The 13,552-nt window shown below is 40.6% G+C and overlaps 1 protein-coding gene across 1 annotated transcript; it reads right to left on the bottom strand.

Annotated features, from left to right (window-relative positions):
* Positions 1–430: 430 nt before the first annotated feature.
* On the bottom strand, positions 431–12,283 carry LSM5 (LSM5 homolog, U6 small nuclear RNA and mRNA degradation associated). Its single transcript, XM_077491701.1, has 5 exons — positions 12,055–12,283; positions 11,851–11,946; positions 5,073–5,100; positions 3,266–3,338; positions 431–1,206 (listed from the first exon to the last, which is right to left on the bottom strand). The coding sequence occupies exons 1-5, from the start codon at positions 12,098–12,100 to the stop codon at positions 1,174–1,176; spliced, it is 276 nt and encodes a 91-aa protein (XP_077347827.1). The 5' UTR covers positions 12,101–12,283; the 3' UTR covers positions 431–1,173.
* Positions 12,284–13,552: the final 1,269 nt, after the last annotated feature.

Here is a 13,552-nt window from a genome sequence, read left to right as displayed (position 1 = left end):
TACTATTGCGGTGCTGCAAACAGCATGAGATTCAGACAGGAATCACAGCACATGTTCAAATCATATGCATTTCTATACATTTTGTATGGCTCAGATCGCACCATCTTTACATTTCGCTGCAGCCACTCTGCTCATACAAATGAAACAGGTGAGATTTGGGCTGCAACAATCAGCTGAATTGCCAGTGTAATTAAGGCTTTAAGCTGGCCATACATTATACAATTTTCTTTAGAATTACTTTAAACTAAAGGGCCTGCCTGATTGCATACACAATTGAAAGTGTTTAGGTGTGACCTCATATGGTTTTGGTAAATCTAAAGGAACATTGTAGAAGAAAATTGCAGTCTGTAGTTTTACACAGTTTTTACCAATATCAAAGTCACATCCATTGCCATAGTTTTTTTTTTTTTTTTTTCAAAGACAATTCAGCTTGTTTCTAAGAATATTTATTTTCAGAAAATAATATTTTCTTAAGAAAAATGTTAATAAAAAAAAAATGGCTCCATGGAACCTAAATGAGTTTATTCACCAATCATGCAGTTGCATTTGTGAAATATAACAAGGTATTTGAAGTCATGAAACTCATTTAAGCTTCTGTAATTTTTTCATAATAAAACCTAAACATGTTAATTTAGAAACAAATTTCAAATACAACTGTATTTGCAAAAATTTTGAAATGCATCTAAAAGCAAGACGTTTTGGATAGGAGTTATGAGGGGGGTTAGAACCTTTGGCAGACTTATTGTTGTCAGTACTAGGTGACCATTGTCACTAGGTCTAAAAATGGAAAAATATCCAAAATTTTTAGATGTGGGTAGAACAAGCATATCTTCGATTACAGACACTTGTTCCCAGGAGTGAATTTAGAACAATTTATAGAAAATTCCTCCCACTTTCTGCTGTGTCTGTGGGAAATCTCTCAAATGCGACAGCTGGACAATAAAAAATAAAAAAACCAAAAACAAACATACACTGGTGTTTGTAGCCATTTTCTACTTATCCAAAATGAAAATGTTTTGTCTTTAGATATATGTTAAATTCTTCCATAAGCCATCTCTGAAGATATTTCACTTCTGTGCCCATAATACACACATTTTTCTGATGCCAGGGCACCCAGTTCCACTGTAATATACAGGATGGTAAAGTGATGGATTGTTGAACTTCACAACCCATTCATACTTCAGGGCCTTCTCCTCCAGGTACAAGCTACGATGAGAAAAATAAATAGGGGAAATAAACAAAATGTGAAATCTGAAAATAAAATGTTTGAAAAGTTTATATTCTTAAAAATAGTAAAATGCTATAAATGAGTGCAGCGTTTTATATACATTATTATGCAATTAAGTTTATGTTGAAAATAAATAAATAAAATATATGTGTTTAATAAAGTTCATGTGCCCAAAAGAAGTGTGTCTGAACAAAATGAAAACTAGTGCAAACTTAAAAATATGCTTACCTCTAAATTTGACCCCCAAATCAGAACCTGTCTGAAAGGGCACAATGGTAACTTTGACGGAGATGATGGCCTACACTTCATCTCCTGCGAGAAACCAAAAAAGCACCACTATCCAGGAGGCTCAGTCCATATCCAATTTCCCTCAAAGCAATGATACTACATCTGATGGACACTCTTTCAATTCCTTAAATAATTTCACCTCTAAAGCCCCATACACACTATCAGATTTTCTGCTGATTTTTGTCTTCAGATTTACCAAAACTATGTAGTGCAAGGGCCTGCCTGGTTGCATGCAAATTTAAACTTCTAAGGTTTGACCTCAAATTACATGGTTTTGGTAAAACCGAAGACAAATCTGCAGAAAATCTGATAGTGTGTATGGGGCTTAAAGTGGAAGTAAACTCCCCTATCGTTTTCAGCCAAGGAAGCCACCATCTTTGCCTCTGTTTAATATTCAACTGCTATGGTGCTGCACATGTGATTCGTTATGACACCAGCCATTTGATAGTTTGGCTGAGATGTGCAGTTAGCATTCCCGGCATGCCTTTTTTTTTTTGCAAGGAGTATGAGGGGGGAGAGCACAATGACAGAGGTGAAATGAACTTAAAGTGATTGTAAAGTTTTTTTGTTTTTCTATAAAAACCTGCTCTGTGTGGTTTTGCACAGAGCAGCCCAGATCCTCTTCTCTGGTCCCTGGCTGGGGCGCCTGGCTCCTCCCTCAAGTAGCTTGCTATGGGCAGCACCCGAGCTGAGCTTCAACTCCTTGCATCCATTCAGACACGGAGCTGCGGTTTGCCTCCCCTCTCAGATTGGCTGACAGCAGGGGGAACCAATGATGCCACACTGCTGTCTCAGCCAATGAAGAGGGAAGTCTCAGGCAGCTGACACTTCTGCAACGTCACTGGATCTAGAGGGACCTCAGGTAAGTATTAGGGTGGCTGCTGCAGAGAGAAGGCTTTTTATCCGAATGCATAGAATGCATCAAGATATAAAAAAAAAAAAAAAAAATTGCCTTTACAATCAGTTTAACAGGCATTAACTCTTTACATTCCTTAAGGGCCTGCCTCCAACCATCAGATGTGGACACAACTATGTTACACAATTTTTTTCAACATGAACTTTATTGCACAGTAGAAGTAAATGTAAGCACGAAAAGTGGTGAGGGATATGGCTGGAAAGCTCTGCACCAATTTACATATATTTTTGATTTTTCAACTGTGGGTGATCAAAGAGTGCAAGTCTGCCTTTTGTAGATCAATATAATCTGTTGCTCGGTGACACTTGAATTGATGCCTTGAATGATAATAGTTACCAGCGTGCTTATGTTAGCTCTCAGCCAAAACGGAGAAGCCATCAAAGGTAGGTGTCAAAGCTGACCACATTTGCAGCTCATACACAAGCTAAGATGGCAACTTAATTTGCTGTAAATGATCGGCAACCCACCAATTTCATCATCTCCAGCTTTCCATATTCACATTCCATTACATAGCATGTAATTGAATGCAGTGTCTAGCAAGTCTACATATCTGGTAGCCAACAATGTAGTAGGAAGAGGCACATGCAGTATATTAGTAGACGCGCATGCCACAAATGGTGAAATAGGCTTGTAAAGCACATCTTTCCTGGTATTTTAGTCTGCTCCAAAAAGTAGAGGAACTGGTATTTTATATACTAAAGTAATGTGGCAGCAGGCTGTTGTGCCAATATGAGGCAGTTGGAAACTTTTTCACGAAGTATGATACCGTGGGTAAAGCTTGGGGATAGTGGCATGGTATTTGTGAGAGCACATATAGTAGTTTGATAACTTACCATGGTTATATTGTTTCCATTTAGCAAGATTTGATCAAGTTTTGTAATTCGTCTTCCCTCAGGTGTGATCTCACTAAAAAGGGAAAAAACCCATCACATTTAAGAAACAAATATAATGCCCCTTCAGTGAACACAAACTCATATTACTGCAATGTTTGCCTTAAAGCTCATCTCCGGGGTCTCAATTGTATCTTGTTCCCCGTTTATCTCATGTCTGTGGATTCTAGTCTACAAAGAATTTCCCCAAAGAATAATAAGTCACAGCTTTATCACAGTCATTGGCCAAAAAAAATGTTTCATGTTCATGCCACAGTGGGAAAGTTCTGTAAGCCCTGACCTTCACTGCTGTCATGTAGCCACATGAGAATTATTAAGCCAGTCAACTATGTTAGGAAGACAACCAATCCCCTCAACATCTGGTGCAGGCAGCAGTTTTGGAGGCATATTGAGGAAAGTGTGTTTAACCACTTAAAAACGTACCCGTACACCCTTGGGTTGAAGTGGCTTTACCGGGATGATGTATTAAAATTTTCAGCCAGCAGGCTTTCATGTAGAAGTGATCAAAGTGGCTATATAGCCACTTGATCACTTCTACAGGGGGCAGAAGTGATCCCCTCCCACTGCCTTTAAAGGGAGCCTGGAATCGCCGCTACTTAGATTCCCAGTGCACTCAGGGGGAGGAAGTTACATCCATACCCACCTCCCCTCTGATGTAAGAAACCAGAAGTGACATTTCATCACTGCTGGTTTGAGGTTTACAAGCAGTTACCAGCTTGTAAAGAATTCGACTGGAGATGCAACAGACCAGTGTGAAGATATACATAGAATTTAAAAGGGTTGCATTTTTGAGATCTAGTGCTACAGGTGCCGAATATATACACACACTTTTTTTTTTTTTAAACTGTCGTTTTCGCCCAAGTGCATCCTGCATTTTTGGTTTCAGTACACGTCTACATGCGATCCAAGTGATCTCAGTTTGATCAGATGCTTTTCAGGGCAGAGGAGAGATCTTATCTGTTAATAATCACCCGCGTCCAAATGCGAACACATAAGCAAACTGATCGCAGCACACAGTTGTATCGCCACAAACACCAAAAAGAGCAATACTTCTAGCACCAGACCTCACATATCACTCTAAGGCCTCATTCACACCTGAGCGTTTTGTAGCTTGAAAAAAAATCTATTCTCAATGGAGATGGTTCACATCTCCACTCCAAGTCGCCTGAAGCTCAAACTAATTCTGGACTCTTTTTTAATCGCTTGAATCGGGCAAATTTGAGCATTTTTCTTTTTTACATTGGTGACCTTTTGTCCTGTACAAAATCACATCAAAAAACACTGCAAAAATCACGATTTTCTGCCTGAAAACGCTATGCTCAGGTGTGAATGGGGCCTTAAAGCCTTTACAGGTTACCTGTTCAAAATTGTCACAAGGAGATTTTTAGGCAACGCAGTTTGTTGCCCGTAATACAGGCATGTGTTAGGCATTTATTTACTTGGTGCAACTTCTTTTGTATTTACCAAAAAATAAAGAAGAATTAAATTGTGTGTGCGCAATAAAATTCAATAAAATTGTATTTTATCCTACAAATTTGCACTTTAAAAATGGTTGCGCAAATATCGTGCTCCATAACAAATTGCAACCACCACCATTTTGTTCCTGCAGGATCTCGGCTTTCAAATAAGCAGTATTTGGGGTTCTAGGTTTTTTTCTAGCAAAACAATTCTAATTTTTTTTAGATGTAAGAAATGTCAGAATTGATCTAGGGGTAAAGTGGTTAAAAGATAGCTTTCCAAATATACTTACAATTCTGTGACATCCTCTAGGACCATATCTGGAATGCAGGGTAAAGGACGAAAGCAGAGAAGAAAAAAAAAAACACCCTAATCCTTGACGCCAACATATTTAGGCCTGAGTCACACTAATACGATTTCAGATACGACTTAAGTCGCACAGCACGACAAAAATCACATTGCTGTGAATGCACACTATTGAAAACAATGTGACTCAGCATGGAACAATTTTGGAAAAGGTTCCTGTACTACTTTGGTGCGATTTCAGCCACATCAAGGTTGCATCCAAGCAGCACTATATACACTCGCACCGAAAGTTGGATAAAAATCATTTTTCTGCAGCGTGAACATAGTTTTTTTTGTTTGACCCTATATTAAGGACAAAGTAAGTAAGGCTAACATTTTGTACGGTATACGCAGGTCATCCTGTAGATCCTCTGGAGAAACTCCTGTCACAAAACATACCAGCACCTATTTGACACTCATGATTTGGATATTCCAGCTAATCCCGTCAACTAAGCATTAGGAAGTTATATCCTGCATACGAACAGGTGGGTTTTATTCTTAATGACCAAATGCTACAGTGCAAAAAGCGTCCAGGTATAATTTGCACAAAAAAAAAAATTTCATAAAATAAAAACACATTAGCCAATAATGACAATAACCGTTTTCGCAATACTATCAACCCTTACAATTAAAAATGAACTGCAGTCTGCTCACATAATTTGTAATAAACATCTTGGCTATTCTGAAGCTTCCCTCCAACCACTTTGAATATTTTATAGATACTGCAATTCTGTACTTGCCAAATATGTTGCAGAAATCTCCCTCCACCAAGTCTGGCTGCATCCATTTTAACTGTGGGCAGCTGAGGCTGCAGCTTGTTCATTTCCTGGATTTACAGACACCTCCAGCTCTGCAGCTGTCATTGGCCCTCATACGTCTCATCTCTCTCTCCGCCCCCCCCCCCCCCTTCCTGGCAAACTCTCTCACTCTTGTGAGAAAGCTGTGCATGATGTCATAAGACAAGGCTTTTTACCAGACAAGGAAAAGGAAGTGGGCTGTATAAGGTATTTACTGGCAGAAAAAAAAAAAAATAAGTTGTTTTAACTTTGGATAGTAAAACAAGGGAATAATATTTAATAGATAGAAAGATGAAAAAAAAATGAAGTTCCACTACAATACAGGTACATATAGTAGTACTATCCTACATTAATTTTAAAAGATGGCAAAAAGCACCCTCTAGAGGCAGTATGAGAGTACCACACTCAGAAAATTCAACAGCAATAAATACCTAGAAAATGAAATCCCTGTTCCTATATAATGCATAAATCAAAGATACAGTATCTCACAAAGGCAAGTACCGTACACCCCTCACATTTTTTGTAAATATTTTATTATATCTTTTCATGTGACAACACTGAATAAATTACACTTTGCTACAATGTAAAGTAGTGAGTGTGCAGCTTGTATAACAGTGCAAATTTTGAGGTCCACTCAAAATAACACACAGCCATGTCTAAACCGCTGGCAACATGAGTACACCCCTAAAGAAGAAGTAAACCCCACCAAAAAAATTCGAATTTTCAATTGTTTGGATATTTATTAACATCAGCAATCATAAAGGCCCGTACACACGGTCGGACTTTTTGACAACAAACATGCAAATTAGCTGTTTTGGAGCAACATCCGACTGTGTGTACGCTCCATCGGACAAACTTTTTCTGTTTTCATCGGACTTTTGTTGGCTCTGCGAACGGACAAACTTTTTGACAACAGAAGTCCGATGGAGCAAAGTCCTACCGTGTGTATGCAAAAGCATCGGACTTTTGTACAAGGTACAAACACGCATGCTCAGAACCATTGCAAACGATCAGACTACAATACAGAAGTTGACCAAAGGTGGCGCTGGAGTCATTGAACGTCCTCTTTTGAAGCGGCGTCAGTACGTTGTGACGTCATTACGTTCGTGTTTGTTGTCAAAAAGTCCGACCGTGTGTATGCAATACAAACTTGTGGACAACACACTTTGTACAAAAGTCCACGGAAAAGTTTGTACAAGTCCGACCGTGTGTATGGGGCTTAATATCTATAAATAATCCAAAAACAAGCGTTCTAAACACCTTTTGTAGAAGTTTTATATTGCACTATCTTCCGGGTATCGCCCGCGCCATTGTTAGCACTGATTTTAGAAGCCTTTGTGGACGTAATTTCTGCTCTTAATTGGTGTCCCTCACGAAATCTCACGGATGCGCCGTAACCAAGCCTCGATCTCGATTGCCGTTACTACGGCAACAGCATTTCATCACGTGAAATGCTGATCAAGGCTGTAATATATGTAGTGAACAGCATAGCTGTTTCCTTATATATATTTAAAGCGCATGACCAATTACTCGAACATTGGCATTATAGATTTATTAAACTTAATTTAGATGTAATAACCTGGAAAAACTATATTAAAAAAAAAAAAAAAAAAATACAATTTGGTTCTCTATTTTGAAGAGAGATAGAGAATATATATATATATATATATATATATATATATATATATATATATATATATATATATATATATATATATATATATATATATATATATATATATATATATATATATATATATATATATATATATATATTTTTTTATATTTCGCTCCGGCAAGTCTCGGTGGCACCAACTTTAAATTCAACCAAGCAATAGACACTAGGGACAAGGCTTCACTGGACACTGATAAGGCTGCATTGATGGGCATTTATACGCCGATAAATACGGTAAGTACAACCGTTTTACACCCAAATTGTGGAAACAGCAGAATCTGCATCCCTAGTGCTAGGTAAGCTAGAAGTTGGGGTGGAGAGGAATTCTAAGCTAAAATTAACTTGGGGGACTAGGAATGGTGCACTAATGTACTTTCCTTAAGTGGACCTATGCTCACTTGTCCTCCAGCTCTGTCACTAACGCCAACATTTGGCTTCAGGATCTGCAACCATTTTGATTGGCCTGGCCAGAATGATGCAACTCATGCATATAGGAGTTCATTCATCCCAGCATCTGCGAGAATGGAAAACACAGAAGTACACCACAGGAATCGCACCACATTTCTGTTAAAAACAAATACTATTTGCAGTGCAATTCTTGTCCAAATCGCAAGCAGCACACCGCTAGAGTGTGAAAGTAGGCTAAAGCCACTATGGCAAGCCTGGGTTCATACAGGAGCGGTGGGGGAAACCACATGTAATTTGGAGAGGAATTGCATCGCATTCCTATTCAAAATCACATGCAATTCTTTGTGGGGAGATTTGAGCCCATTCATTTTTTAAGTTCTTAAATCGCACCTCAAGGGTATTGGTTTCAGGTATCGGAACACGAGTACTCACGCAAATGCTTAGTATCAGCACTGATACCGGTGCAACCCAACGCCGTGTTTTTTTTTTGTTTTTTTTATGTTTTCAGGCACATCAAGCATTTGGGCGTTTATTGATTTTACAGTCCAGAATAATTATTCATTTCAATAGCTAGAATGAATGAATGCTCAAGCGCTAAATGCAACTAGCAGTTAGGCGACTTTAGACGCATTGGCTTTTTTTTCTGCCCCAATGTGGGCCATACACTATACAATTTTCTTAGTTAATCTTCTTTAGATTTACCTTCAACTACATAGTGCAAGGGCCTGCCTGACTGCATACACATAGAAAGTGTTTCGGCTTGACCTGATATTATATGGTTTTGGTAAATCTAGAGGAAAATTGAATAATGTATTGCCAGCCTTAAGCTCCTCTCCTGAACACCATTTTAGTGCATTTAGATTTCTACCCCTATACACCTATGTTTGCATGGGCACATTGGGAGATTTGCTAAAACTGGTGCAGCTGTGCATAGTAACCAATTAGCTGCTAACTTCAGATTGTTCAATTAACCACTTGCCAACCAAGCTTTTTCTGGAACTTTTTGTTTACATCAGTACTTTTTGCTAGAAAATTACTTTGAGCCCCCAAACAATTTTTTTTTTTTTTTTTTTTTTAGCAGAGACTCTAGAGCAGGGGTCTCCAAACTGTGGCCCGGGGGACAGATGCAGCCCTTTGCTTGCTTTTATGTGGCCCTTGGGGGGAATGTTTCATCCACTGATACTAACAATGGGACATAATCTTCCCCCCCACCCCATCAATGAAAGGAGACAATTTGTCCCAATTACACCAAAGATGGGTTACATTCCTTCCGGTGACAAACAATGGGGAACAATTTCTTCCAATTCACCAATGATGGGGGACAATTCCTCAAAGTGATTCCAACAATGGGGCACAATTCCTCCCACTGACACCAATAATGAGGCACAATTTCTCCCAATGATGGGGCACAATTTCTACCACTGAGACGAACAATGGGGCATTATTTTTCTCTCAATGATGTTGAGACCTTTTCTACTCCCAAAGGCCACAGCCTGGCTGGAGACCCCTGCTCTAAAGAATAAAATGGCTATTGTTGCAATTTTTTTTGTCACACAGTATTTGCGCGATGTTTTTTCAAACACAACTTTTTGTAAAAAAAATACATTTTAATGAATAAAAAAAAAAAAAATAATATTTACCATAATTTTCTTGTGAAAATGTGAAAGATGATGTTATGCAGAGTAAATAGTTAACCAACATATCAAGCTTTACCTCACATACGGTGCGAACATTGTTTACCTATGCATGCATGACTTACATCTGTGCGCAAGGACGGAGGGATGGGGAATGGGGTGGGCGGGTTAAACTTTAACTTTGTTATAGCCACTTTATGTTTTTTTTTAGATCACTTTTATTCCTATTACAAGAAATAAGGAATTTAGGTTTAAAAGTAAAAGATCAAAAAAAAAAAAAAAAATTTGTTAACCTCCAGCCTGAACCAGAAGTGATGTCATGATGTCGCTCTGGTCCTCCAAGGCCACAGAGGTGATCAGAGGATCTACTCCTTGATTGCTTATGGGAGCAGCCGGTATTCTCGATGAACCGGCTAGGTTGACAGATCTCCAATTACATCACTTCTGGTTAATGTAAGCCATCAGTAATTGGGAGATTTTGACAAGTTGCTGTTTTGACACAACACCGGCAAGCGTGTACACTTTGGTACAAGAAGATGTTGCTGTTTTGACACAACAGCGAATAACGAGGAAAATTTTGTCACTGCCTCTGTGGTTATTATTGGAGCGGTCTAACAGTTGCCGGTGTTGTGTCAAAACAGCAAGTTGTCGAAATCTCCAATTACTGATGGTTTACACTTAACAGGAAGTGATGCGATTGGAGATCTCGATGAATTGCCTATTTTAACAGAACACCGGCTGCACTGTCAGATCATTTCTCGGGCAAACGGAAGCGGTAAGCCCGAGAAACACCGAAGGAATGCTGCGGAAAGCATTAGAGTGCTCATGAGCTGCTCGGACAGCTTTTAAGTGAGAAAGCCAGCTGCTGGCTGCAAAAATCGATACCAGGGTTATACACAACGTATGTATATTGTGGTCAGCAATGGTTAAAGGGGTTGTAAACATGTTAGTTATATTTAACTGCTCTGTGAAATCGTTTTGCACAGGGTAGCCCCGATCCTCTTCTTCTGGGTTGCCCCGCTAGCACTTCAGGCCCCTCAATGGAAAGCCGCTTTTCCTGGGGGCACCCATGCAGGCTTGCTCAAGAGTCTATTGACACAGACAGCAGGACTTGGCCCAGTGTAACTGTATTTGATTGACAGGAGAGGGAGACTCCGCTGTGCTCGTGAACATTAGAGAGATATACACCACGGCTCAAAGGCAGGTCCTGGGAACTCAGAGATAATTGCTCCAGTTGAAGGGATCCAGGTGCAAGCCACAGCATGCAGATAATGACAGAACTCTGGACGGCCTCACTCCATTACTTTATTCAAATAATATTTAGGACACAGCAAATGACATCACAGCGAAAGATGCTAACAGCTGACGCATTTCACACTGGTTGAACCAGCTACGAGTAAGCACTAGCCTTAGTGCGAAACGCATCAGGTGTTAGCATCTTTCGCTGTGATGTCATTTGCTGTGTCCTAAATATTATTTGAATAAAGCATCGTTTTAGCATTGGAGTGCGGCCGTCCAGAGTTCTGTCATTATCCACATTATGCGCTCGTGAACATTGCTGGATCGGGGGGTGGTGTGTGTGTGTGTGTGTGTGTGTGTGTGTTTGCGCAGCACAAATTTTTTTTTTTTACCCTTTCACATGGGCCTAAGGGCCCTTTCACATGGGCTGTGTGATCAGGTCTGCCTTTCAGTTTTTTCAAGCTGACCTGATTGGACATTTATGGAGCGGCAGATGTCAGCGATGGCATTCCCACTGACATCCACCAATATCCAATCCGATGAATCCAGGCAGCTGGGTGTCCTATTTTCCATCCGATCTCCCCATAGAGGAGAGCAGGACTCTGACAGGTCCATCTCTGCACAGTAAGCGGAGACGGACCAGTCATCTGCCTGCTTAGTGGGGATTTGCGGAGCGATCACCCGCTGAGCAAGCAGAATCCGTATAAGGGAGGTGTGCATTTGAAAGGGGCCTTAGGCCTAGACTGCACAAAGGTGAAAAACATTGAGGCTTTACAAACACTTTAAACTTTGCCAATAAAACCCAGCTGATTGGTTACTATGCAGAACTGTAACAGATTCTGTGAGTCTTCCCCATAGGCTAACACGGAGGGGCCTGAAAAGGAGAAAAGGCTGGTATAACAGGTGTTTGGCAGCATGCACGAGGCCATGAACTAGAACAGGAAGAACTCAGATTTCTATCACAAAGGATACTGACAAAGTCATCAAATCCCAGAAGAGTGCCGACAATCTCCTTATCGCTCTTCATAACAATGTGAATACGGGATCCTATACATTTATCCACCAGCTCTATGAAAAGAAAACAGAGACAAGGTCAGAAACGGAGGAGACAAAAACAGAATACAGCTATGCAACAACCACGCTGGGACTTGTAGTACCAACAACATGGACCATTACCGAGCGGCAGTAGCTGAGAAGGATTGGTGGTTACATTGGCGGCCATGTTCGCCTACACTCCACTGCACCGGACCGATCCTCGGATCCCACGCTTCCTACTCGCTTTTGTAATTATCCGCCTCCGTGAACTGGGTGTAATCGAGTGCCGATACACACATGTGCGCAGACTCACACAGCCAAACTATACCAATCGATGAGCAGAAACCGGCTGCTAGAGGGGCGTGGATAATATTGGTCACATGAGGTTAGGGCGTATGGATAACACTGGTCACGTGATAACAGGACGTGAATGTTTCGGGGGGGGGGGGGGGGGGGAAGGTGGGTGGGTATTGGTCACATGAGGATGTTAACCTATGAGGAAGCAGAAAGCGTGTCTTATCGGAAATGTGTAAAATGGTAGAAGGGCGGGGCGGTTGTGTGGCTTCCTGATGTGGCAACTGGTACGTGTGTGCAGTGTCGACCTGGAGAGCAATAGGTGGCGTGTAAAGGCGCTTGTCACATTCGGAAGCCGATATATATAAGATGTCATTACAGTGCTGAGGCATGAGAAGCACTGCACGTGCCTACTAGAGGGATTGCTCTGTGTGATGTGTAATCCAGGGCTCACATTAGTGTAGGAGTTGTAAATCTCAGACGAGAAATCCAAAGGATATCCCTCTATAGCAGTACCCACTAACAGGCCAGGTGATGTATTACCTTGGGGAGATGCAGACTAGAATACTGCAATCACTGAGCAGCACATTATATCACCTGTTATGTATTTCAATTATCTTGTAAACCTGGCCTGTTAGTGGGTCCTGAGGACAGAGATGATGACTACTGGGCTATAGTGTGTACTGTCTGGTGCAGTAAAGCCTACTACACACAATGAAAAAATCAGGTGAACAAATGTCTTTTTTTTTTGCATGCTAGTTTCATGTCGAGAGCAACGGGTTAACTTAACCACTTCAATACCAGGCACTTAGACACCTTCCTGCCCAAGCCAATTTTCAGCTTTCAGCGCTTTAGCAATTTGACAATTGCGCAGTCGTACAACACTGTACTCAAACACATTTTTTATCATTTTGTTTCCACAAATGGAGCTTTCTTTTGGTGGTATTTGATCATCTCTGCGATTTATTTTTATTTTTTGCGCAATAAAAACAAACAAACAAGTTTTTCTTTGTTTCTGTTAAAACATTTTGTAAATAAGTGCGTTTTCTTCTTCAACGAAGTTCACTGATATGGCTGCACTGACGGCCACTGATAAGACGGCATCGATGATGTGGTACTGATGAGGTGGCACTGGTATGCAGTACTGATGGGCACTCATAGGTGGCACTGATGGGTACTTATTGGTGGGCACTGATGGGTGCATTGCTGGGCATCACTGATTTTATTTGGTACATGATGGTGCCAGTCAGTGCCTATTTGTGGGCACTGGCACAGATTGTGCTGTCATTTGCACATGTGGATGGCCATGGTTTACATACCTGGCCACCCACATGTTGCCCACTTC

This window comes from Lithobates pipiens, unplaced genomic scaffold (assembly GCF_037356315.1).
Source record: "Lithobates pipiens isolate NorthernLeopardFrog02 unplaced genomic scaffold, aLitPip1_a1.2 Scaffold_19, whole genome shotgun sequence".
Classification (NCBI taxonomy): Eukaryota; Metazoa; Chordata; class Amphibia; order Anura; family Ranidae; genus Lithobates; species Lithobates pipiens.
This window is presented reverse-complemented; position numbering and strand designations above follow the sequence as displayed.